We start from the raw sequence: 22,270 nt of genomic DNA on the forward strand, positions 1-22,270 counted from the left end.
TAGTGGCTGTACAGGTACTCAGCTCACTGCTAGGCTACAAACTGTCCGTCTCATACCATATACATCAAAGAACGCAAAAATGTCCAATTTTAAAAATAGGTTAAAAAGGGAACCAGCAGTTAGCGTAATGGCTATGTCGCTGGACTCCCACGTAGTCGACCGCGGTTTGCGTCCTGGACCTGGTGGCTTAAAACTCACGCCGGGCGCGTGTGCGTGCGTGCCCAAGATCCCGAGGAGAATGGAGAAGGGATTGCGGCGTGACCATCCCCCCTGGGGGGTGATTTCTCGCTTTCTGTCTCTATGTCTCTCTCTCTCTGTCTGGCGAGCGCACGTGCCCTATTGTGAAAACCTCTCAAAAAAAAAAAGTTAAAAAAGAAACAGAGTGGGGGGGCTAAAGGTGGCATGGTGGCTAAGTCACTGGACTCCTACATGGCTGAGGGCTGCTTGCGTCCTGGACCTGGTAGTTTGCTTTTTCTCTTTCTCATTCTGGTGAACACATATGGCAAATTAAATAATAATAATAATAATAATAATAAATAAAAATAAAATATATTTTTTTTTTTAAATAAAAAGAAGGAAAGAAGTAAGTAGTGACATTGTGGAGATGACAGAAAAACTGCTATGGACAGAAGAGAAACCGTGTCTGCGTGGTATGAATGGGATGCCCATGGCATTGCCCGTCCATGGCATAGCCCATAGCACCACACTGAGTGCATAAGGGCCTGAGCAATCCAGACAGACCTGGAGATGCTATGCGCTTGCCAGAGACAGAGAGAGACAGAGACAGAGAGAGAGGGAGAAAGCAGTGGTCCCAATGGGGCGTGGTCATGCTGCAATCCTTTTCCACCCTTTCTCTACTTTGTCGAGATTTTGGGCATACACACGCACGTATCCAGCATGTTTATCAAATTACCTGGGCTGGGATTTGAACTGTGGATAGCCACGTGGGCTCTGCTTCCTTAACCATCAGGCTACAGGGCCAGCTGCGGATTTTCAAATTGGCCAAAAAACTTAAACGAGTTTAAATATGAGGTCATCTTAAAAAGTTGGACACAGGCCAGAACCTCAAAATCCTCTCACTCAACATGCTCCCAAACCTTCAAGTGCAGGGTACCCCAGCAGTGGTCTTGGCCCTTCTTTCCTCTCTTTGGATCCTGCCCTCGTCCCGAGGTCCAAGGTCTTACGCTCCATCCTCTACCGGTGCCCCCAGGAGTGTGCTCAAAGGCCTGCCAGACACCCCGGCCTGCATGCCTGTCAGGCACCTGTCAATCGCAGCAGAACTCCCCACTCCTACAGGGCATGCTCCCACCTGGTCTCCCCCAGCTCACCAGATGGTGCCATCACCTACCCAGGTGCTTGGCCCAGGACCTGGTATCATCCTGGAAAGCTTTAGTCCTCAGTCCCCCAAATCCAAACTACGAGTGAGACACATCTGCAACCCTCTGACTCCAGCTCCATCACTGTAGTGCAAAGCCAGTCGACCAGGGACTGCTGTCCCTCAGGGGAATCTGCAATCTCTGGAGACATGCTGGCCGTCACGGTGACTGGTGGGGAAGGTATACTGGCATCTATGAGTGGGGGCCAATGGCTGCTAAATATCGGAGACACACAGGACAGCCCCAACAACAAAAGATCTGATCCCGAGCCTGAGCAACCCTGCTCTGTCCAAGCCAAGGCATCTCTCCTCATTTCATTATGTGCCCATCGCTACGGCAAAGCTACTTTTTACTTGATTATTGCTGGTCTTCCCACTACCAGGATACAATCCTTGAGCACAGAGACCTTGTCTGTGTTGTTTTCCTCTGCACAGATGCACTCTACAAATATCTGATGAACAAGTAAGTGTGAAAGAGAGAGGCAGTAATACTTCTTTTTTTTAGATTTTTCTTTTTTTTTTTTTTTGCTATAGGGCACATATGCTTGCCAGAGACAGAGAGAGACAGAAAGTGAGAAATCACCCCCTGGGAGGATGGCCACACTCCAATCCCTTCTCCTCCTCTCAGGATCTTGGGCATACACGCACATGCCCTGGTGTGAGTTTTCAGCACCCGGGTCTAGGATTCAGATCGCAGTTGACTACGTGGGAGTTCAGCGATGCAACCATTAGGCCACCTGCTGGCCCCAAGAGGCAGCAATTTTATGACTTTGAAGAATATAAATGGAGGCAGAGTTTGTTCTCGAGCCTTTACATGGTGCATGGCTTTTGTAGTTCCCGAAGACCTTTTGTTCTCGGTACCAACTCCTACCACCAACCCCTGTGCTACAACCTCAGAGTCCTTGATGCCCGATTCTGGCACACAGTGGGGATTCTTTTTGCTTGACTGGATATATCATGTGATGAGGTATCATGCAGCCAATAAAAATGAGGTTCTTGAAAATTTTTGACATGGTAACATGACTAATGTAAAGGAAGATAAAACTATATGTTTCAACTTAAATATATTTACATGATATGTGTGGCACACTCAGACCCAGGTAGTTAATCTTGGAATTGCAGGATTAAGAGTCGTGTACAGGGGCCTGCAGGTGGTGTGGGTGGTTAAGGTGCTGGACTCCCACATGACTGACTGTGGTTTGAATCCTGGACCTGGCAGGATGCTTTCTCGCTTTCCCTGTCTCTCTCTGGTCAAATCAAAAAATAATAATAATAATAATGAAATTAAGTAAATAAATAATTCTTGAAAAAGAAAAGAGTTGTGTACATTTTTTTTCCTGCTTCTCTATCTTTTCTAGTTTCTATTTGGAAAAAAATAATAACTTTTTAAAGTAATTGTACTTTGTCACAGAAGTAAGAGCCAGGTAATAAGAGTGAAATGAAAGTGCTACGATTAAAGTTATCTAGAGCTGGGACCAGCAGTTGGCGTAATGGCTATGTCACTGGACTCCATGTAGTCGACTGTGGTTCAAGTCCCGGCCCCGATGGCTTAAAGTCACGCCGGACATGTGAGTGTGCCCAAGATCCCCGGAGGAGAATGGAAAAGGGATTGCAGTGTGACTATCCCCCCTGGGGGGTGATTTCTCACTTTCTGTCTCTCTGTCTGTCTGTCTTTCTGGCAAGTGCACGCGCCCTATAGCAAAAACCACTCTAAAAAAAAAAGTTTATCTAGAGCTATGTGAGTATATCAATCTCTAAGAGTAGCTAAAAAAAAAAAAAGTCCTTCAACATTTATTTCCTGAGTCACAAATGTCAGACAAATACTCATCTTTTTTTTTTCTAATAAGAACTGTTAGGTAAGTTTGAGGGTTGGAAAAAGACACCTCTGGACTGCCAACCTGTGAGTATCTGCAGCCGGATCTGGGTCAGAGTGGTCAGCGAGGTCTGGTAGAGGACGCAAATGTTGCAAACCTTCTGGACTTCAGCAGAGTCGACACGTTTACCACCGACAGGCCTGAGGATGTTCCTGACGGATGCGGACTTCTGAAACGCACGCTTCAGGAGACCTGGCGGGGGGATGAGAAGACATGTGAGCAGCTCAGCCACCTGCCAGACTCACCCGTGACAGGAAGAGCATTTCGACAGCTCTGGATGGACAGCCAGGGCCAGACAGTAGGGCTGCTGCTTTGATTCAAGACTTTCTTTTGGGGTAAATTATAAAAACATAAACAACAGAGTTTTAGGTATAATCCAAAACCCTCTTCATCACATGAAAAAATTTCTCAGTATGAGCCAGTCACATTCGGATCTCATATGGGGTTTTTTGACTGTGTCACCTAATTTTACCTCATTCAGAGGCTATTTTGGAGGAGGAAAAAAAGGGATGGGGCCTGACTGAGTCTCAATTTTCTATGTTGGAGAGGGAAGGCCGGACGACCCCAAGCACTGACCCGAGGTTCTGAATGGCATCTCTGCCTGTGCTCTAAACCACCCCTGCTGTAGGTGTAGGTCCTGCCGGTGTTACACCGCCAAGCCCGTGCTGACTGCCAGTCACAAGACGGAACTTTGCAGCAGGATGAGCTGCAGAATAAAAGCCACTGGTACCGGAAATCTGCCAGAGGCAGGTAAACCTACCGAGCTATGTGTTCGTGGCTTTTCCTTAACTTTTACCAGAGTGTGCAATGAGAAACCTTTCCGTAGAAGCCATTACTGACCCTGGAGCAGGGAGGCTGCTGGGTGCTAGCCTGCTGTGACTCAGTGGCCCCGGCATAGAGAGACTCACACGGGAGGTTTGTTTTATGATTAAAAGCTCAGAAAAACTACTTCCTCTAAGAAACGGGTCTTCTTCCTGGTAATGAGAAGAAACAGAGTCCGTTTTCATTTTGTTACTAGAACGTCCACAGCCAAAGTGAAGTTCAGAGGGAGCCACAGCAGCCCTCAGGGAACTCGTATCTCGGGACATTTTTCTGGATACATGATCTTGACCTTGCTCACCTACTTATGTTTCCCTGGCCCCGATTTCTATTCCTTAGATTTTCTGTCACTATTTTGCCAAAGGCAAATTTAATTGACATAGCCTGAAAAAAATCTCTGCAGAAGGGGCAGGAGCACCCCACAAACAGAGGGCGGGTCGGCACAGGAAGAAACAGGAGCTGGCCTTCAGCCGCACAGCACTGTGGGGTGGGTTGCTCTGGCCACTCACTCTTCACTGGAAGGACATTCTGCGGGGACGCTGGCTGTGCGTGGGCTGGCTCCTGGTTCTCCAGCAGTTTCTTGCTGAGAATGTCGCTGAAGAAGATCCGGATCAGAGGCACCCCCCACAGGAACTGCAGCTGCTTGGTGATCAAGTGCATTGACTCGTTAAGGCTGGAAGACAGAAGGAAGAGAGGAAGGGACAGGCATGTCAGTCCCACTGACATGTGGCCAGGGACAGCCCATCGGCTCCCCGGGGGCCTCCCACATGGAGGTGCAGTGAAGGCCTGGCACTCAATGTGGCATAGACGATGATATGATAAATGTGGAACCAACGCACCGTCACTGAGGGCCTGGCAGGCTGAAGGCTCTGTGTCTTCACCCGGACTTCCGGGCTACCAGCTGTGTTCCCGTTCTCCCTGGGTCCCTGGGCTCCACATCTCGCGGAGCTACCTTCTACCACCCAGTGGAGAGAAGAAGCCTCATGCCTGCTGCACTATCTCCTGCCCACGGTCAGCCTACAGGGGGCCCCAGGATGAGATGACTGGACACCCTCCCCAGTGCCTCCTTACCTCTAGGGCCTCCTCCCTCTACTCTATGCCACACCCTCAGCACCACCCTTGCTCCTGAAATCTGCTGTCACCACCTCCTTTTGAAGAGCCTACACTAGATCCCTTGTGACCATCATTGTAGTAACAGCTTCCACTCACTGAGCCTGGGCCAGGCCTAGTGGTCAGCCCTTTGTATGGGTTGTCTCATTCAATCCCATGAGGCAACTCTTTCAGAGGGACTCTGAAAACTACTCCCACATTTCAGATGAGGAAATAGAGGTGACGCTAGTTGGCCATGGTCCTCAGGGAAGAGGAAGTGGGACTGAGACCAGGCCGCCCACCTAGGTGTGATTCTGCCCACCCTACCTCTCAACACACACGTCATCAGGGTGACGAGTCACACTGGGCAGGCCAACCTCTGGCAATGGACCTTCATAAGTGACTTGGGAGCCGAGATGTCACTCAGGTATGAGGAAAAGGGAGCACATCCCAGCTCTCAGCTTTCTACTTCATGAGCACTGGCCAGGGAACCCAAGCCTCAGGCAGACATCTGACCAGCCAAACAGCTGAGCATCACAGCTGCCACAGCTCCAGAGCCTGCATCATGTCAGCTCAGAGTGCACGTTTCCCATCTGTGCGGCTACCTTATCTGACTCCCGTTCTCTAGCCTAGCGTCTCTAATACTTTTGAGCACACGCTCCCTCTCTTTTCTAATGTTGCCAGAGGTCTCGCTGGAAAGGGAAAAAAAAGGAAAAAAGGAAAGTGGAAAAGTACCTCCCATGGGAGATGGTCATGCCACAATCCCTTCTCCTCTATCACTCTCTCCTTTCAGGATTTTGGGCACAGACGCACACATGCCCAGTGTGTTTCTCAAGCCACTGGGTCCGGGATTTGAACTGCACTGTTGGCCATGTGGGAACTAGCCACTTTAACCGCCATGCCATAGACTGGTCCTGCTTTTGCGTTTTGAATTAAAAAAAAAAAAAAAAGAAATGCAAATCCCACATTTGGAAAAGGTTCTGGGGTGACTTCCATTCCCCATCTGTCTTATTCTAGCACCTCCACAATGTCGGTCTAGTCAATGAAAGGGATGTGGAAGAAGATACTGTCGATAGATCAGGTTAAAAATATCTAATGAAAAGAACAAAATATAAAATAAAGGTTGAACATCCCTAAACCCAAAATTTGAAACCCAGCATGCTCTGAAGTCAGAACCTTTCTGAGTGCTGACATAACTACCACAAGGGGAAAATTCCACACCTGACATCATGTGATGAACTGGAGTCCACACAGGGCAGTACGGAATATTGTAGAAGATTACCTTTAGGCTATGTATACCAGAGGGTCTTCAAAAAAGTTCACTGAAAATATATGTTATGGGGCCAGCAGGTGGCGTGGTGGTTAAAAGTGCTAGACTCCCACATGGCCAACTGTGGTTCAAGTCTTAGACCTGGAGGCTTGCTTTCTCACTTTCTCTCTCTCTCTGGTGAGCACACATGTCCTATAACAAATTATAAAATAATAATAATAAAAAATAAAATTAAATAACTTTTAAACTGATGTTTTTTTAAAAAAATGCATATTATAAAAAAATTAGGCAGAGTTCAAAAATTTTTCATAGAAAAATAAACTTATATTTCAATCCCGTTTTCCACAAACTTCTTGAAGTCCCTCTCATATATGGCATATATAAAAATGAAATGAATTTTGTGTTAGAGTTGGGTGCCATCCCTAAGATATCTCATTATGTATATGCAAATATTCCCAAATCTGAAGTGAAACAACAAAACTCAAATCTAAAACACTCTCGGTCCCTAGCACTTGGGTTAAGGGACAGTCAACCTGTAATAGGATCACATTTTGTAAAAGAAAAAAATATCTATCAAGATAGAAAAAGACTGAAAAGATATTCATTTAGGTTAGCTTTGGGTAATAGGATTATACTCTCTTCTGGTCTTATCCATATTTTAAAGAATGCATACTTACGGTTTTTGCAGAACCAGAGAAGCTAGAACAGAGAAAGAAGGGAGACGATGGAGGTGGCGAGAGAGGTGGAGAGGCAGTGCTCTGGGTCTGGGACTCACCCATAATCCACGGATTGGGAGAACCAGCCCAGGACAGGGTGCCAGTGGGTAAGGTTGGACTTCTTCTGGGACACGTACTTCTGACAGTAGCACAGCATCTGGGTGAGCAGACTCACAAAGCCGTCGGTCTCCTCCTCCAGCACTCGGGGGCTGAGAGAGCCCAGGTGCAGGAGGTTGCCTGCAGAGAGAAGGCCCAGTGAGTGGCCCAGGCAGACGTGCTCCAGTGCCTCCTGGTCCTCAGTAAGCATCAAACGTGCAGGCGGGACTCCACGTGGGGGCACCTGCCTGTGCTGGAGGCTGCAGTGCGGTGTGGGGGACAGGCCGAGCTGACCTCAAATCCCAGCTCTGGGAGGCCCTCAACCCACCTCTCAAGCACTTCCAACTGCCACTAAAGACGATTCATGATCTGTAGAAGCAACACGCCCAGGCTTACCCTGATGGCCAGAATCCAATCGAATGCCGGCCCAGGACACTCACCCATCAGACAAAGCGTGTGGCATCCTTCTAAACATTCACACACGTCACGGCATCGGTCTTCATTTCTTAAAAACAGGATGAATTTACGAAGCATGTCATGAGATTCTAAAACCGTGAGGCGCTGTGAACAATTGCAGACCGTTAATGTGGATACTGATAGGACGATGCTCCCACGCAGGCCTGAACTCAGTGGCCTGCAGGTCACCCAGCACCTGGTATATGGGACCAACTACGGAGTACTAAGAACATGGACAGGGACGAGAACCTACTCTTTGGGCCACTGACACGAACGTGTCTATGGCTGCTGGTTTAGAAGAAAACTCAGGGGAGGTGGTGGAAATTAGCAAAGACATTTTACGTTCTGACTTCTGAGAGCTGGCTTTCGGGGGTAACTCGCAGCCCACTTACCTCAGGCGTCACTGTGCTGAGATGGGTCACGAGAGCAGGCACGGACATGATGTGGATGAGGAAGGGGCGGAGCAGATTGTCTGAGAACTGTGCAGCAACCACAGGGCTAGACACGGACAGAGGGGCGTGCTCAGGCAGGTCTGCGCATGCACAGCGGCTACACAGCCCGCTGCTCGCCAACCCTAGAAACTATGCTTCCTAGGACTTTCAGGAAAATGAAAGGCTGAAAGTGGAGATGCACACCAGGGAAACGGTGAGATCAATGACGTGATGCATGCTGAAGTTTTACTGACACGAGAAAATACTCAAGCTATAAAAATTATTAAAGGAAGAAAAAATAAAGCAGGAGGCCAGCTGCAGTGGCACAGCGATAACGTAACATCTGCTATGCTGAGCCCAAATGAGAAGGTCCTGGGTTCACGTCCCAAAGGCTCCCTGTGTGTTCCAGGCACATGTATGCCTGTGATCCTGAGCTGGCTGAGGCTGGGGGCGGGGGGAATACTGGGTGAAGACCCTGTTGGGGTCTTTTTCTTTCTCTCTCATGAAAGAAATCAATAAACTAAGGGGGAAGGGGAGGCAGGGGCCAGCAGGGGGTGTGGTATTTAGGGTGCTCAATTCCCACATGGCCATTTGTGGTTCGAGTCAAGGATCTGGCAGCTTGCTTTCTCATTCTCTCTCTCTGGTGAACATATATGCCCTATAGCAAATTAACAATAATAACAGCAATAAAATTCAAAAAAAAAAAAAAAGGCAGGAAGGCTGGCCCCTGGCCCCATGGTCTAGTGGTTAACATGTGGTCGACATAAGGTTGACTGCAGTTTGAATCCCAGCCCTGATGGCTTGAGAAACACACGGGGCATGTGTGCATGCACACCCACAATCCTGATAAGATAGAGAATTGAAGAAGGGATTATGGAACGACTACATGCCGTGTGGGTGGTAAGAGGGGCTTTCTCTTCCTCTATCTCTCTGTCTCTCTGCTGAACACATGTGCCCTCTGGAAATTAAATTTTTTTATTTTTACATAAAAAAGTAGGATAACAAAAACTACATACCTGGGATAGCAGGGAGGGCTTGTAATGGGAAGGGAGGACCAAAGGGGCTTGGGGTGCTGGGTCCATCAATTTCTCAGTGGGTGATGCTTATCCAGGGTCACTGGACGATAACTCATCAATAATTCATACTTTAATTAAGCGATTTATTTAAATATACATATAGAGAGAGCATATTAGTATCTAAAAATATATAAATGTATATACATTTTAAAAAGACTGAAAGACAGATTTGAAAAGTATTACTATATTTCTTGGTTGTAAAACCAGGAGAAAGTTTTTCCTTCCTTACACTCTTTTGCTTTATCTATATTTTATGGAGTAAGCATATTGCTTCCATAATCAGCAAAAGATAAATATCATTAAAGTTAGATAATGACCCCATCTTACATCATATTAAAAAATGAACTCAGGATGATCACAAGCCCAGCTGCAGTGGTGTGGGCCGCAGGGCACCACTGTGACTCCACACTGCAGCACGTGGGAAGCCGGGTTCAGATCACAGTGACCCGAACACACTGGGCACACCCGTGTGAGCCTGTGACCCCGGGGGCTGGAGAGATCAAGGCATGGTGAAACCCTCGTCCAGGGTACCTAGGTTTGTGTCTCTGTCTCTCTCTCATGAGTGAATTAAACTAACTTAAGGAAAAAAAAGGGGGGGGGGAAGGGATGACAGACCTAAATGCTTCTTTAATAACTATAAAATTCTTAGGAAAAAATGTAAGAGTAAATTTTTGTGACCTTCAGTTAAGCCATGATTTTTAAAATATGACACCAAACACAGAAAAGACAAAATGAAAAACACATCAATTTCACTTCATCAAAATTAAAAACTTTAGTAATTCAAAAGATACCAATGAGAAAGTGAGATGATAAACCACAGAATGAGAGGAAACAATTGCAAATCGTATTATTACCTGATGAGAGACTTGCATCCAGATCATGTAATGAACTCATACAACGCAATAATAAAAGGCGAATGACTCAACTTACAAATGGGCAAAGGATCTAAAGAGACATTTCTACAAAGAGGAGATGCAAATAATTAGGAAGCCCATGGTCGACATCATTTGCCATCGGGGGACTGCAAATCAAAACGACAGTGAGACACTGCCTCACACCCACTAAAACAGCTAGGATGAAAACGAGTGTTCGGCAGGAGTGTGAAGGAACTGGAACCCTCATACCTACTGGCTAGAACGTAAAACAGTACAGCCGCTTTGGAAGAGTTTGGTAGTTCTTCAAAAACTTAAGCGCAGAGTGAGCACGTGACCCAGCAATTTTAGTCCCAGGAACATACACGAGAGAAATGAGAACGTATGTTCACATAGAAACCTGTACGTAAGCGCTCACGGCGGCACTATTCAGAATTCCCCAGAGGTGGAAACAACCCAAACTTCTGAGTTGGCTGTACCAAATGTAGCATATTCTTACAATGAAAACGAATGAAGTACTGAGTCAAGCTACAACGTGGATGAACCTTAAACACATCATGCAAAGTGAAAAAAGACGGCAACAAAAGACCACATACGGTATGATGCCATTAGGTGGAATGCCCAGAACAGGCAGATTTAGGAGAGAGAGTGCAGACAAGGTGTTGCCAGGGGTTCTGAGAGAGGGAAAAGGAGAGTGACTGCTCATGAGCGGAGTTTCTTTTCAGGGTGACGAAAATGTTTTGGAATTAGTGGTGATGGTTACACAGCTTTGTGAATATACTAAGTGTCACGGAACTGTATACTTCAAATAAACGCAATGTATGATATGTGAGTTATACTCCAGTTGAGATGTTTTTTAAAAATAACACTGAGGCCATACAAGGGGAAAAGACAATGAGAAACACTTACTGGGAAAATATGGTCTCTTTAAGCTCCAGTATCAATGAGCTGGTACTTTAGAGTTCTGGTACTTTAGAGTACTGGGGTTCATACTACAGACCTTTATTTACTAGAATACCATCTTAGAGACAAGTTTATAAGACTGAAATGCTCGTAATAAAATAAAATATATTTCAATTGCATTTTCAAAAGATTCTATGAAAGTTCCCTCATGTTTCTATGGGACAGACCTGCTCTCGAGGACCGTGCCCAATGGAGCACTCTGTGAGGATGGAAATAAGTATTCGTGCTGTCCAGTGCGGTTGTTGCTAGCCGCTTGGGGCTACTGAGTACTCAGAATGTGGCTAATGCAACCAAAGAACGGAATTCCTTTTTTCTTTCTTTCTTTTCTTATGTGTGTGGTTTATAATTTTTTTGGAGAGGTTTTTGCTATAGGGTGCATGCGCTCACAGAAAGACAGAGAGAGACAGAGAGACAGAAAGTGAGAAATCATCCACTAGGGGGGATGGCCACGCCACGATCCCTTCTCTTCCATCCTCCTCTCGGGATTTTGGGCACACACGCACACACGCCTGGTGTGAGTTTAAGCCACCGGGTCCGGGACTTGAACCGTGGTCAACTACATGAGAGTCCAGTGATATAGCCATTATACTAACTACTGGTCCCAATAGCAGAGTAGTTGTGACAGAGGTGTCTGGGCCACAGAGCTGGAAAGATTATCTGGCCCTTTACCGAAAAAGCTTGCCAGGGGCTGGCCCTGTGGCCTATGGCTAAGGAAGCTGGATTTCACATGGCCAAACATGTAGTTCGAATCCCTGACCTGGCTTGAAAAACACATGGGGCGTGTGTGCCCCAAATCTCAACAGGAGAGAGAAATAGAGGAGAAGCCATTGCAGCATGACTATGCCCCATTGAAGGGTGGTGCTTTCTTCCTCTCCCTGTCTCTGTTTTTCTCTGGAGAGTCCACATGCACTCTGGCAAATTAAAAATAGAAAAACAAAAAAATTTGCCAACCCATGCTTTAGACTCTCCCTTGTATATTAACAGATGTGCTCCACCATCCAAAACTGAGGCAGGGGTGGGTAGCCCCTGAACAGATGTGTTTAGGCCAATATCAGGTGAAACACACCCAAGGGGCCTTGCTCCCACTGCAGGACTTCTCAAAGCGTTCGGCACTAAGGTGCACTATGGTTTGGCGGTGGGGGCGGGGAAGCAGGGGGCTTTCATCAAGCTGGTTTGACCATGACACTCTCCTCCAGAAGCTCTTGTGAACGTCTCTTCAAGTTAGTGTCCTTCAATAGTTTAAGAACGTTCTGGACCCATCAGCAAGCATAGTTTTTTACATTTGGTGGCTGTCAGAATCGTAGGTGTACGTTCTATAAGGAACTACCTAGCTTCTTAAGTACTAAGTAAAGGTGGGCACACTGTCCCCTCTGGTCCTCTGAGTTCTGTTATTTTCAGCCTGTGTTCATGGCGCTATTCCCTTAACCCTCCTACTCCACCCTTCGTTACGCTTGCTCTAGCTCTTAGGTTTCCTTTATTTTGTCAAGTAGAAACTCAAAAGGAAAACTAATAGAGTGCATCATGGTCACTGGAAGAATGAAAGCAACTCAGTGTGAAGTTTCCTCGGGTCACGCTGCAAAATATTCAGGGGGACAGACTGAAGATTAAGGGAAGGCTTGGAGGGCTGGTGCCACATAGTTAAGAATTGCATAGGGGAAGCTAGATCCCACAGGGCCAACTAAGGTTTGCGTCCTAGCCTTGGTGTCTTGAAAAAGATGATGGTCTCTTAACTCTTTCTCTCTCTGGCATTAAAAAAAAAAAATTAGCCTAGCCATGGTGATGTAGCAACAGCACAACACTTTGTAATATCAGACATCACGTGGAAGATTGAGGTTTGATTCCTGAGTTGACCATCAGGTGGGGTATGTGTGCCAGTGGTCCTGGCTGGCTGAAAGGTTCGGTGAGAGGGGAGGCTGACTGCAGTGTGGGACCCCTTTGAGGGTGCCTGTCTTTCCAGGGCTGCACTCTCAGGAAAGGTCAGGAAAGGAATACATTTTCAAAAAAGATAAAGTTTGAGCAGTCACAATGTATCATTCTCACTAAGAGCAACACTTCCTGCAGATCCTGACGGAGTCCACAAGTGGAGTCCGCAAGTGGAGTCCGCAAGTCCTTACGTATTACCAGGAATAAAAGAAAAGAAAGCCAGGAGGAGGTGCTCAGGAGCAGGACACCACCTCAGCTGGGGCTTTCACTCACCGCAATGCGAGAGAAAAGGCTGCTGTTAGCGTGCCTTTGGACAGGCACGGCCGGGGTCTTGCCAGGCCACGGGTTAGCAACACCTGAAAAAAACATTGCAACTGGTCAGGGACAATAAGGCACTGGACTCCCACATAGCCAACCAGGTTTCAGTCCCAGACTTGGCAGCTTAAACTCCACACCAGGCACATGAATATGAATGCCCAAAATCCCAAGAGAAAATGGAGGAGAGGGGACTGCAGCATGGCCATCCCCTGAGGGGTGATTTCTTTCTTTGCCTCTCTCTGGTAAGTGTACATGCCCTATAGCAAAAAAACTAAGAAGAAAAAAGTAAATGAGTACTTCACATAAAAAGGCTGTATGGATTTTTTATTTTTAAAAGGGAAGGGATGGGGCCAGCAAGTGGCATGGGGGTCAAGGGCGCTAGATGCCCAAATGGCTGACCACAGTTTGAGTCCCAGACCTGGCGGCTTGCTTTCCCACTTTCTCCATCTCTCTCTCTCTCACCTCTCTCTCTTTCTCACTGTTCTTCTCTGGTCAAATTAAAATAAATAAATAAATAAAGTTAAATAAGATAATTCTTTTAAAGGGGGGGGGGCAATGAAGGCAGAGCCAGTCCATGTTACGGTGGTTATGGCAGCTAGATCACCCAGGGCTGACTCTGTGATTCAAGTTCCAGACCTAGTGGTTTGAAAAACACACCAGGTGAGTATGTGTGCACACCCAAAATCCCAGAAGGAGTGAAATGGAGGTGAAGGGACTGTGGCATGACCATGCTCCAAGTGTAGGGGGTAATCCCTCACTTTCCCTCTTTTTCTCTCTCTGGCAAGCACATACACTCTCAGGCAAACTTAAAAAATAATTTTTGGGGGACCAGCAGTTGGTGTAATGGCCATGTCACTGGACTCATATGTAGTCGACCGCAGTTCAAGTCCTGGACCCAGTAGCTTAAACTCATGCTGGGTGCGTGTGCATGCGTGCACAAGATCCCAAGAGGAGAATGGAGGAGAAGGAATTGTGGTGTGGCCATCCCCCCAGGGGGTGATTTCTCGCTTTCTGTCTCTCTGTCTCTGTCTTTCCGGCGAGTGCACGTTTCCTATAGCAAAAACCTCTCCAAATAAATTTTAAAATAAATAAATAAATCTTTTTTTTTTTTAAAAAGGAAAGGGAAGAAAAGCATTGGGTATGAAGGTTTATTCTACCACTTCCTCCCTAATCTAAATGTTACATTTAAAACGTATAATAAATTAAAAAAACAGATAACCAAAATGGTATGACTCAAAATGTCTACCTAAACAGCCTAGTGCTTTAGAAGCAGTCCAGTATGGTGTCAGGTAGAGGCTTCCCCTACTGAGACAGCCCATCAACGTCAACACCTCTTGCCCTCATACCACCTCATGGATTGTTGTGAGGACAAAATGAAATTAAATTGGAATAGTTCGCCACGGTGCCAGGCAGGAGGTAGGGCAAATTGATGCTACTTCTCACACTCGAGAATTCCAAAGAACTTCCTTCTTTCTTTTTAAAGAGATTTTTGCTATAGGGTGTATGTACTCACCAGAGAGACAGAGTGAGCCAGAGAGATAGCAAGAAATCACCCCCCAAGGGGGATGGCCACACCATAATTCCTTCTCCATACTCCTCTTGGGATCTGGGGCACACACGAAAATGTGCCCAGCATGATTTTTAAGCTGCTGGGTCCAGGACTCAAACCACAATCGACTATGTGGGAGCCCAGCAACATAACCATTATGCCATCTTCTGGTCCCTCCGAAGAACTTTTAAACAGCAGTTTGGCTTCTGCTAATACCCAGGAGGTATGAATGGTACAAGGTGGGTAAGCCCTGAGGTTCCTTCCTGAGCTTAAACATAAAGAGAATGGCTCACTCCTGTACCCCAAACTGTAGAGCATTAAAGGAACTCCAGTATCACTGTCCTCCCTTTATCTGAACCATAGTGACCTGAGCCAGAGGGAGATAGGACAGGATGCTGGGCATTAAACTCTTCCTGTGAAAAATTGCAAACTTAACGTAAAAATCCAAGCAAAGGCCTTGGAGAGTGGGAAGACCAAGTATTAGGGATTGGGGTCACAGACCTGAAGCACAGAATAAAATCCACGCTGGTTAAGATGTCCCATTATGTTTGCACAAATGTGGTTCATGGCAGGCCGAAGATTCTCACCTAAGCACAGAGAGAAGTTAGAGAGAGACAGAGAGAGAGAGAAACAACTCACGACATGTGACCTGTTTCTGTGGGACAGGAAATGATACCCCAGGCCGTAAGGAAAGGAGATGTCGCGGCTGCCTGCCCTGCCTATGAGGTCTGGAACAGAGGACAGGGAGTCACTGTGTCCCAGCATTCTCTCGCTCCTGGAAAACTTGGCTAGACTGTCACCTGGGCAATGGGGGCCTATCATTCCCCTGCAAGAAGTAACATCTCTGACCTCTGAGCTCCCAGAGAACTTCTTCTAGTTCCCCCTAGGGCCTGGCACTTCTTACTCTTCTTACTCTCCATGGCTGCCTGTGCTGCCCATTGGGACATAAGCTCTCTGCAGGGCCCAGAACAATCTCTAGGTCCCTCCCGGAGTCTAAGACAATGCCCAGAAGCAAGCCTTCCTTGCTGATGAGGAGCCTTTGTACACGCAGCTTTCTCTTCCACAGTATCGTCCCTCCTCCGCACTCTATGGACTCCAACAGGCCCTCCAGCTCTCAGTTAGGGCACGATTTCTTTTTTTTTTTTTTTTTTTTTGAGAGGTTTTTCGCTATAGGGCACGTGCGCTCAACAGACAGACAGAGAGAGACAGAGAGACAGAAAGCGAGAAATCACCCCCCAGGGGGGATGGTCACACCGCAATCCCTTCTCCTCCATTCTCCTCTTGGGATCTTGGGCACACACGCACATGCGCCCGGCGTTAGTTCTAAGCCACTGGGTCCGGGACGCGAACCGCGGGTTGACAATGTGGGAATCCAGTGACATAGCCATTACGCTAACTGCTGGTTCCCTGGGCACGATTTCTCAAGAAAGTCAGAGCCCCACACCATACAAGGCCTCCCCACCACACTAGACACCTGCATTTCTCCTGAACTCCCTTTTGCATGCTCACAACACTGCGCTGTTGGACATACATGTGAGCGACTCCAATTTAACATGTTTCCCCTATCAGACTCTAGGCCCGTGAGGAATAGGCATTAAAAGTCCTTGGAGAGCAGTGAGCTGCTCAGTTTTACCCCATCGCTGTCTCTCCGGTGCCTAGTACACCGTCTGGCACATAGTGGGACTGGATGAACATCACGAGCTGCTCAGTTTTACCCCATTGCTGTCTCTCCGGTGCCTAGTACACCGTCGGGCACATAGTGGGACTGGATGAACATCACGAGCTGCTCAGTTTTACCCCATCGCTGTCTCTCCGGTGCCTAGTACACCGTCTGGCACATAGTGGGACTGGATGAACATCACGAGCTGCTCAGTTTTACCCCATCGCTGTCTCTCCGGTGCCTAGTACCCTGTCTGGCACATAGTGGGACTGGATGAACATCACGAGCACATGAGACACGTAAAGCTCAGGACAACCGTCGGGGAAGGAGGCAGTTTTACAAAGCAGATTCTATGGCAGAAAAGAACAGTTTGCTACCTAAGGCTTTTCCAAGGGCAATGCCAAGGCTGAAGTGAATGCTAACACACGGAGGCTGAGGAGTACGGGAGTTATAAAAAACGCAACCAGAAGAACCATGCCTGTAAATGGAAACTGCAAGAAGGGAGAGTGTGACACACGGCACTGAGTGTATCCTGGACACTTGGGTGTAGGCTGACAGAAGGTTCCGAGGGTCTTCCCTGAGGCTGGTGGTGGCAAAGATGCTTCTTAGAAAGGAGAAAAAGTCCCCCATGCTCCCTATGGAAATGCTGGCTAGGAGAGATTTTGAAGCAAGTCCCACAGACCTTTTCCCCGGAGGATTTTCCACGTTGAAGTGTCTGTGAAGGTGACGAGCATCGTGAGGTACAGCGTGATGAGTCTGGAGTCCTGCAAGATTTCGGGCTGGAAAGGATAAAGCGAGGAAGATGAGGACACGCACCTCCGACCCAGACCCTGGGGCATCTGTCTCACAACTTTCCTGCGTATTCTCAGGCTGGAAGGAGGGAGTCAGGATTTTAAGTGAAGGCTTTATTCTTTTTCTCTTGGGGGAATGACCACTTTGGTAACAAAACAGAATCAAATACTCATGAGCACTGGGAATTCTTGGAAGACAAGGTGACCAGGACTGGCCAGCTGTCTGGACGTGTATATGTGCATATACACACAAACACCATGGTAACATGACAGAAGCACAACTGAGCACCACAGAACCCAGGGCTCAGATTTCCGGCTTTACACTTGCTAGCTGTGTGACCCTGGGCAAGTTTCTTAACCTCTCTGGGCCTTGGTTTCTTTATCTGTTGACTAGGGATAATAATGCTTCTTTCCCAAAGGGTTGCTGGGAGGAATACAAACACAAAGCACTAAGAACAGTGCCTGGCACACACAGCCATGTGATGGTGCTACTGTTGTAATGATGGTGATAGCCTTGGCTCACTACAGCAGGTTGGGCCAAAGCCCCGACTCCCTGCTAGGCTCCGAGACTGTGAGTACGTAGACCGTCAAGCTTAAACCCTAGCCTCACAGAGAACGAGACACGAACAATGATTTTATCAAAGCCATGTGGGAAATGCAAAAGAATTAGGACTCAGTTTCAGATCTTCTGTCTCCTGATCCAGTGCGTGAGAAAGCAAGCTGCCAGGTCCGGGACCAGAACCGAGGTCAGCGTGTGGAAGTCCTGCATCCTTAACCACCACACCACCTGCCAGCCCCTCTAGTGCTTTTTTATCCCAGTGTGTCTTTACACAACTTCTTTTATTTTTTCAGAGTAGAAGAGCTTCTTCTCAAAGATGGTTCAGAAAACAGCTAACAGAGGATGTGTCTGGCTTAAGTGAAGATAGGGAATAACCCTCTGCTTGGCCCTGGGGCACTGTGGAGGGACCCGAGGGCTCCAGAGAACTGCTCTGAGTCACAACGCCTATCCTGGCAAGTGGGGCATGGCTTGCCACTGGCTCGCTGCCTTAGCTCAGGGGTGGCCCAGAGCCACCCATGGACGTCCAAGATGCTGGCAATGGACCAGGGTAGGGGCTGAAGACATTTGCTCCTTCACTTAGCTGCTACCTGGGTCCTTGTCAGGCCTCGTCCCTGAGACCTCTCCCTCCAGGTGTGCGAACTGAAAGTGGTTGCTGTTCACATCGGATGGCACCCCGCCCACCTTCTCGAAACGCAAGGGTGGGCACAGGACCTGGCTGGGCCAGTGGCAGCACCCCAGGCCTCTTGCTGCCCTGATTGGTTCAGAGAAAAATCCTGGATTCCACTGGGCCTCTCAGAGTCCTCCTGGCTATCTGAACTGGTAGGGGAGGCCTCCCTTCTTTCTTTGGTCAAGACAGAGTGAGGACGTGAAGTCAGGACGCTGGCTGCCATGATCACAGCAGGGAAGGATGAGGTGACCCCAAAAGGGAGCAGAGATGAGAGAAAAGGATGACAGAATCCAGAAGCCCCTGGCTCGAGTGCCCCGCAGCTGCCATTTATGGACTACAGTCTGTAACAAGTGCGCTTTCTTGCTTACCCTGTAGGTGCTACCAGCAGCATTCATGCTGGGGTTCCAGACTTGTAATGAGGGGCCTAACTACTGTAACAATATGGACCTTAAAGTCTTCACCACGTCAAAGGATGGGAGGACAGCAGAGTTTTTGGCACTGAGGCTGGGACAAGCACAGCCAGTCCTCAATATCCTGGCCACCACAGAGGGGCTCATCCTAACAGTACCTACCCTGCCCTCTCCCACAACAGGGGCTCAACTGATACCTCTTTACTGCTCTGTCCGGTAAGCCTCCAAAGGCATCACCTATCAGGGAATGGAGGGGACTCTGAAAACGCAGACTAAAGGTTCCAGATGAGAATGATATGCTTGCAGTTTTTTGTTTTGTTCTGTTTTACCTTGAGCTGGTTCAGAAATTGGCAGCAATACCACAGAATGGTCTTGATCTGTTTAATCCACAGGAGGGTGAGATCCTTGGAAAGAGCCAAGGACACATACCACACCTACAAGCAGGAGAACGAGGAATGTCACAGCAGCTACTGGGATCGTATTACACGTGGTCTAACTATGGGAGCTGGACCTCCCAGCCAGGTTGAGCCTGACAGCGCGGTGAGGATGGACAGATGGATAAACAGCAACTATAGCTTATTAAACCCAAAGACGAGAAGTTACAATACTGAGTGAGAGAAAAAGCAGAACATGGTGTCCTGGATAATGACGAGACTAAGGAATCACTCATGTTTTGTTCATGTATTCCATCCATGCCTTACTTATATTCGGGGAATTGGAAAAAAAAAAAAAAACACATAGAGAAATGGAATTGAGTACTAGTTCATCTTGGTGCAAAAAAATGGAAATCCGTGCACTTCTCCCCATAATATGGCCGTCCCATGACATCTGTGGAGACTCGTCATGTTTGTGTGAACTCAGGCTTGCTAGGAACTTTTGGAACCCAATGCTGACCCTCAGAGACAGCCCGGCTCCCGTCCCACGTACCTTAGGCTCATGCTCAGCCTCCATGCTGCTCAGGATGCAACGACACAACTTCTCGAATCTCTGCAAAGAGGCAGGATGGGCTGTAAATTCCCACACCAACCACAGACTGGGAAAGAGAAGGGGGCAGAGGTTTGGCGGGTCCTCGGCATGTGCAGTCACCATGCCAGGTGACGCACATACGTGACCGTACTTACTGCCTGCTTACGGACGGGGAAACTGAGGAGCAGAAAGGCTAGGGAAAAAAAAAAGGGTCTCCAATTGGTGGCCCATGGACTGGAGGGCCCAAAAGACACATTTTAGAAATTGGCGAGACCAGTAGATAGTGCAGTAGTTACATTGCGGGGCTCTCACATGGGCAACAAGGTTTGAGTCCCGAACCTGGTGGCTTAAAACTCACATTGGGTGCATGTATGTGCATACCCAAGATCCCAAGAGAAAAAGGAATTGCAATGAGGTCATCCCCCCAAGAGGGTGATTTTTCTTGCTTACATTCTCACTATCTGTCTCCCTCTCTCTCTCCTCCAAGGGTACGCACTCTAGGGCAAAAACCTCTAAAAATAAAATTAAATAAATTGGCATATTTCACATAAAATTCCAGATTGGGACTTCTTTTGAAAAACAAGATCAGGAACCAGTAGATGGTATAATGGCACCATTCCTGGACTCCAATGTAGTCTAGTCGACCACGGTTAGAGTCCGGACCCGGTGGCTTAAACTCATGTTGGGCGCATGTGCATGTGTGCCTAAGATTCCAAGAAGAGAATGGAGGAGAAGGGACTGCAGCATGGTCATTCCCCCCGGGGGGTGATTTCTCGCTTTCTGTCTCTCTGTCTTTCTGGCAAGCACATGTGCCCTATAACAAAAACCTCTCCAAGAAAAAAAAAAATTGAGTGAAAAGAATTCTCAGAAACACCAGTGGTATCCCTACAAGATAGGTTCTATGAGAGCAAAAGGGGGCAGGATGTAGGGGTGAAAACACCTTAGTGCTGCTGTAAGGACAGATGAGTTAATATTTATAACATACTTACAGAAAGACCTGATCTATGTGAAGTACTGCACACGTTTGCCATTATCATCATACCTCATTATCTTCTTGAATTCTGAATAAGAACAGAAGTTTCCTGGCAATCTTAAAAATACAAAGTGCGCTTCTTTTACTGCACCCAGAGTCATCTGCTTGAAAAAACTCATCGATCTCTCTCCTGGAGAGGGAAGCATGAAAAAAAGACATTTAATCAGAAGCTCACCACACCTAAAAGGTTTTTCGAGTACATGAAAGAGAAGACTCATGCATTTTTTATTGGTTGAGAGCTAGAGAGAAACGTGCTGAGGGAACTCTAGCACCGACCTGATGTCTCTCTGTAGTCGACGCCGACAGAGGAAGCTCCGGACGTGGGCCTGGATATCCACGGCCGCCCCCTCCCGCTCCTTCTGCACGAGCCTCTCCTCTCGTGCCTGACGGGCTCTGTCGAGGAACCATGCTCTCGAGGTCTGAGATACGGTGAACATGTTTGCCACCTTGCACAAACCCTGCCAGGAACATGCGAGGAGCTGTTTAGATCACTGTGTGGAAAAGCACACAAAGAGACTCAAGAACAAAGGGCAGGCCGGGATGTGGGCCACCACAGAGATACTCAGAACACTCCAGTGCCCTTCACAGTGCTCATCGTGCTCCTGGCACCCATGCCAACTTCCTACCAGCTCCTCCCATTCTGCTCACCAAGACCAGGGGTGCCATGGCCTTTATGAAACAGCTACACTTTCTAAAAGCTTATTTATTTCTTCTATGAGAGAGAGAATACCCAACAAGGTTTTCACACTATGGTCTACCTGGCCTCAGCTGGCCCAGTGTGCTCAAGGAGGTCCAAGGACATGAACCCAGGACCTTCCCCACATGGGTCCAACTGAATTAGCACTGTGCCACCACCTGGCCCAATAGAGGCATTTCCTAAGAGAAAGAGCACAGTGCCTGACAAGGAGGACAGGTGGGCTCTGTACAGGTTTAGGGAATCAACCCCACCCATGAAACTCTAATTCAAACTACAAGTCCTTTATGTCAAAGACTCCCAGATATTTGAATTTTCTGGACCAATCCACAATAGAGGTTGAACAGTCAACATCTATTTTACCACGCAATGACATGAGACAGTAATCAAACATGGTCATTTGCTATCACCATTATTTTATTCATCTATCTGCTTACTCTGTGGCCAGCATAAAAATAAAGGGAGCCTGGGAACCAGCAGTTAGCGTAATGGCTATGTCGCTGGACTCCCACGTAGTCGACCGCGGTTCGCATCCCGGACCCGGTGGCTTAAAACTCACGCCGGGCACATGTGTGTGCGTGCCCAAGATCCTGAGAGGAGAATGGAGGAGAAGAGATTGTGGCGTGACCACCCTGGGGGGTGATTTCTCGCTTTCTGTCTCTA

The 22,270-nt window shown here is 47.6% G+C and overlaps 1 protein-coding gene across 5 annotated transcripts in view; it reads right to left on the reverse strand.

The window, feature by feature from the left end:
- The window catches only part of UBE3B (ubiquitin protein ligase E3B), a 67,304-nt gene that overhangs the window by 39,381 nt on the left and 5,653 nt on the right, over positions 1 to 22,270 (reverse strand). For 4 of the 5 annotated variants that reach the window (XM_006171225.3, XM_006171223.3, XM_006171224.3 and 1 more), the window contains 12 exons: positions 21,190 to 21,371; positions 20,923 to 21,043; positions 19,842 to 19,901; positions 19,244 to 19,348; positions 17,170 to 17,266; positions 15,329 to 15,414; positions 13,234 to 13,316; positions 8,088 to 8,193; positions 7,680 to 7,800; positions 7,203 to 7,380; positions 4,578 to 4,741; positions 3,274 to 3,441 (listed from right to left, as the gene is read on the reverse strand). In XM_006171225.3, the coding sequence (XP_006171287.1) occupies positions 3,274 to 3,441; positions 4,578 to 4,741; positions 7,203 to 7,380; positions 7,680 to 7,800; positions 8,088 to 8,193; positions 13,234 to 13,316; positions 15,329 to 15,414; positions 17,170 to 17,266; positions 19,244 to 19,348; positions 19,842 to 19,901; positions 20,923 to 21,043; positions 21,190 to 21,350 (1,450 nt within the window). In that variant the 5' untranslated portion in view covers positions 21,351 to 21,371. Of the gene's footprint in view, positions 1 to 3,273; positions 3,442 to 4,577; positions 4,742 to 7,202; positions 7,381 to 7,679; positions 7,801 to 8,087; positions 8,194 to 13,233; positions 13,317 to 15,328; positions 15,415 to 17,169; positions 17,267 to 19,243; positions 19,349 to 19,841; positions 19,902 to 20,922; positions 21,044 to 21,189; positions 21,405 to 22,270 lie in introns of all 5 variants that reach the window. The other variant, XM_014585281.2, reaches the window with a different exon arrangement.

Source organism: Tupaia chinensis, unplaced genomic scaffold, assembly GCF_000334495.1.
Source record: "Tupaia chinensis unplaced genomic scaffold, TupChi_1.0 Scaffold149491_1, whole genome shotgun sequence".
Classification (NCBI taxonomy): Eukaryota; Metazoa; Chordata; class Mammalia; order Scandentia; family Tupaiidae; genus Tupaia; species Tupaia belangeri.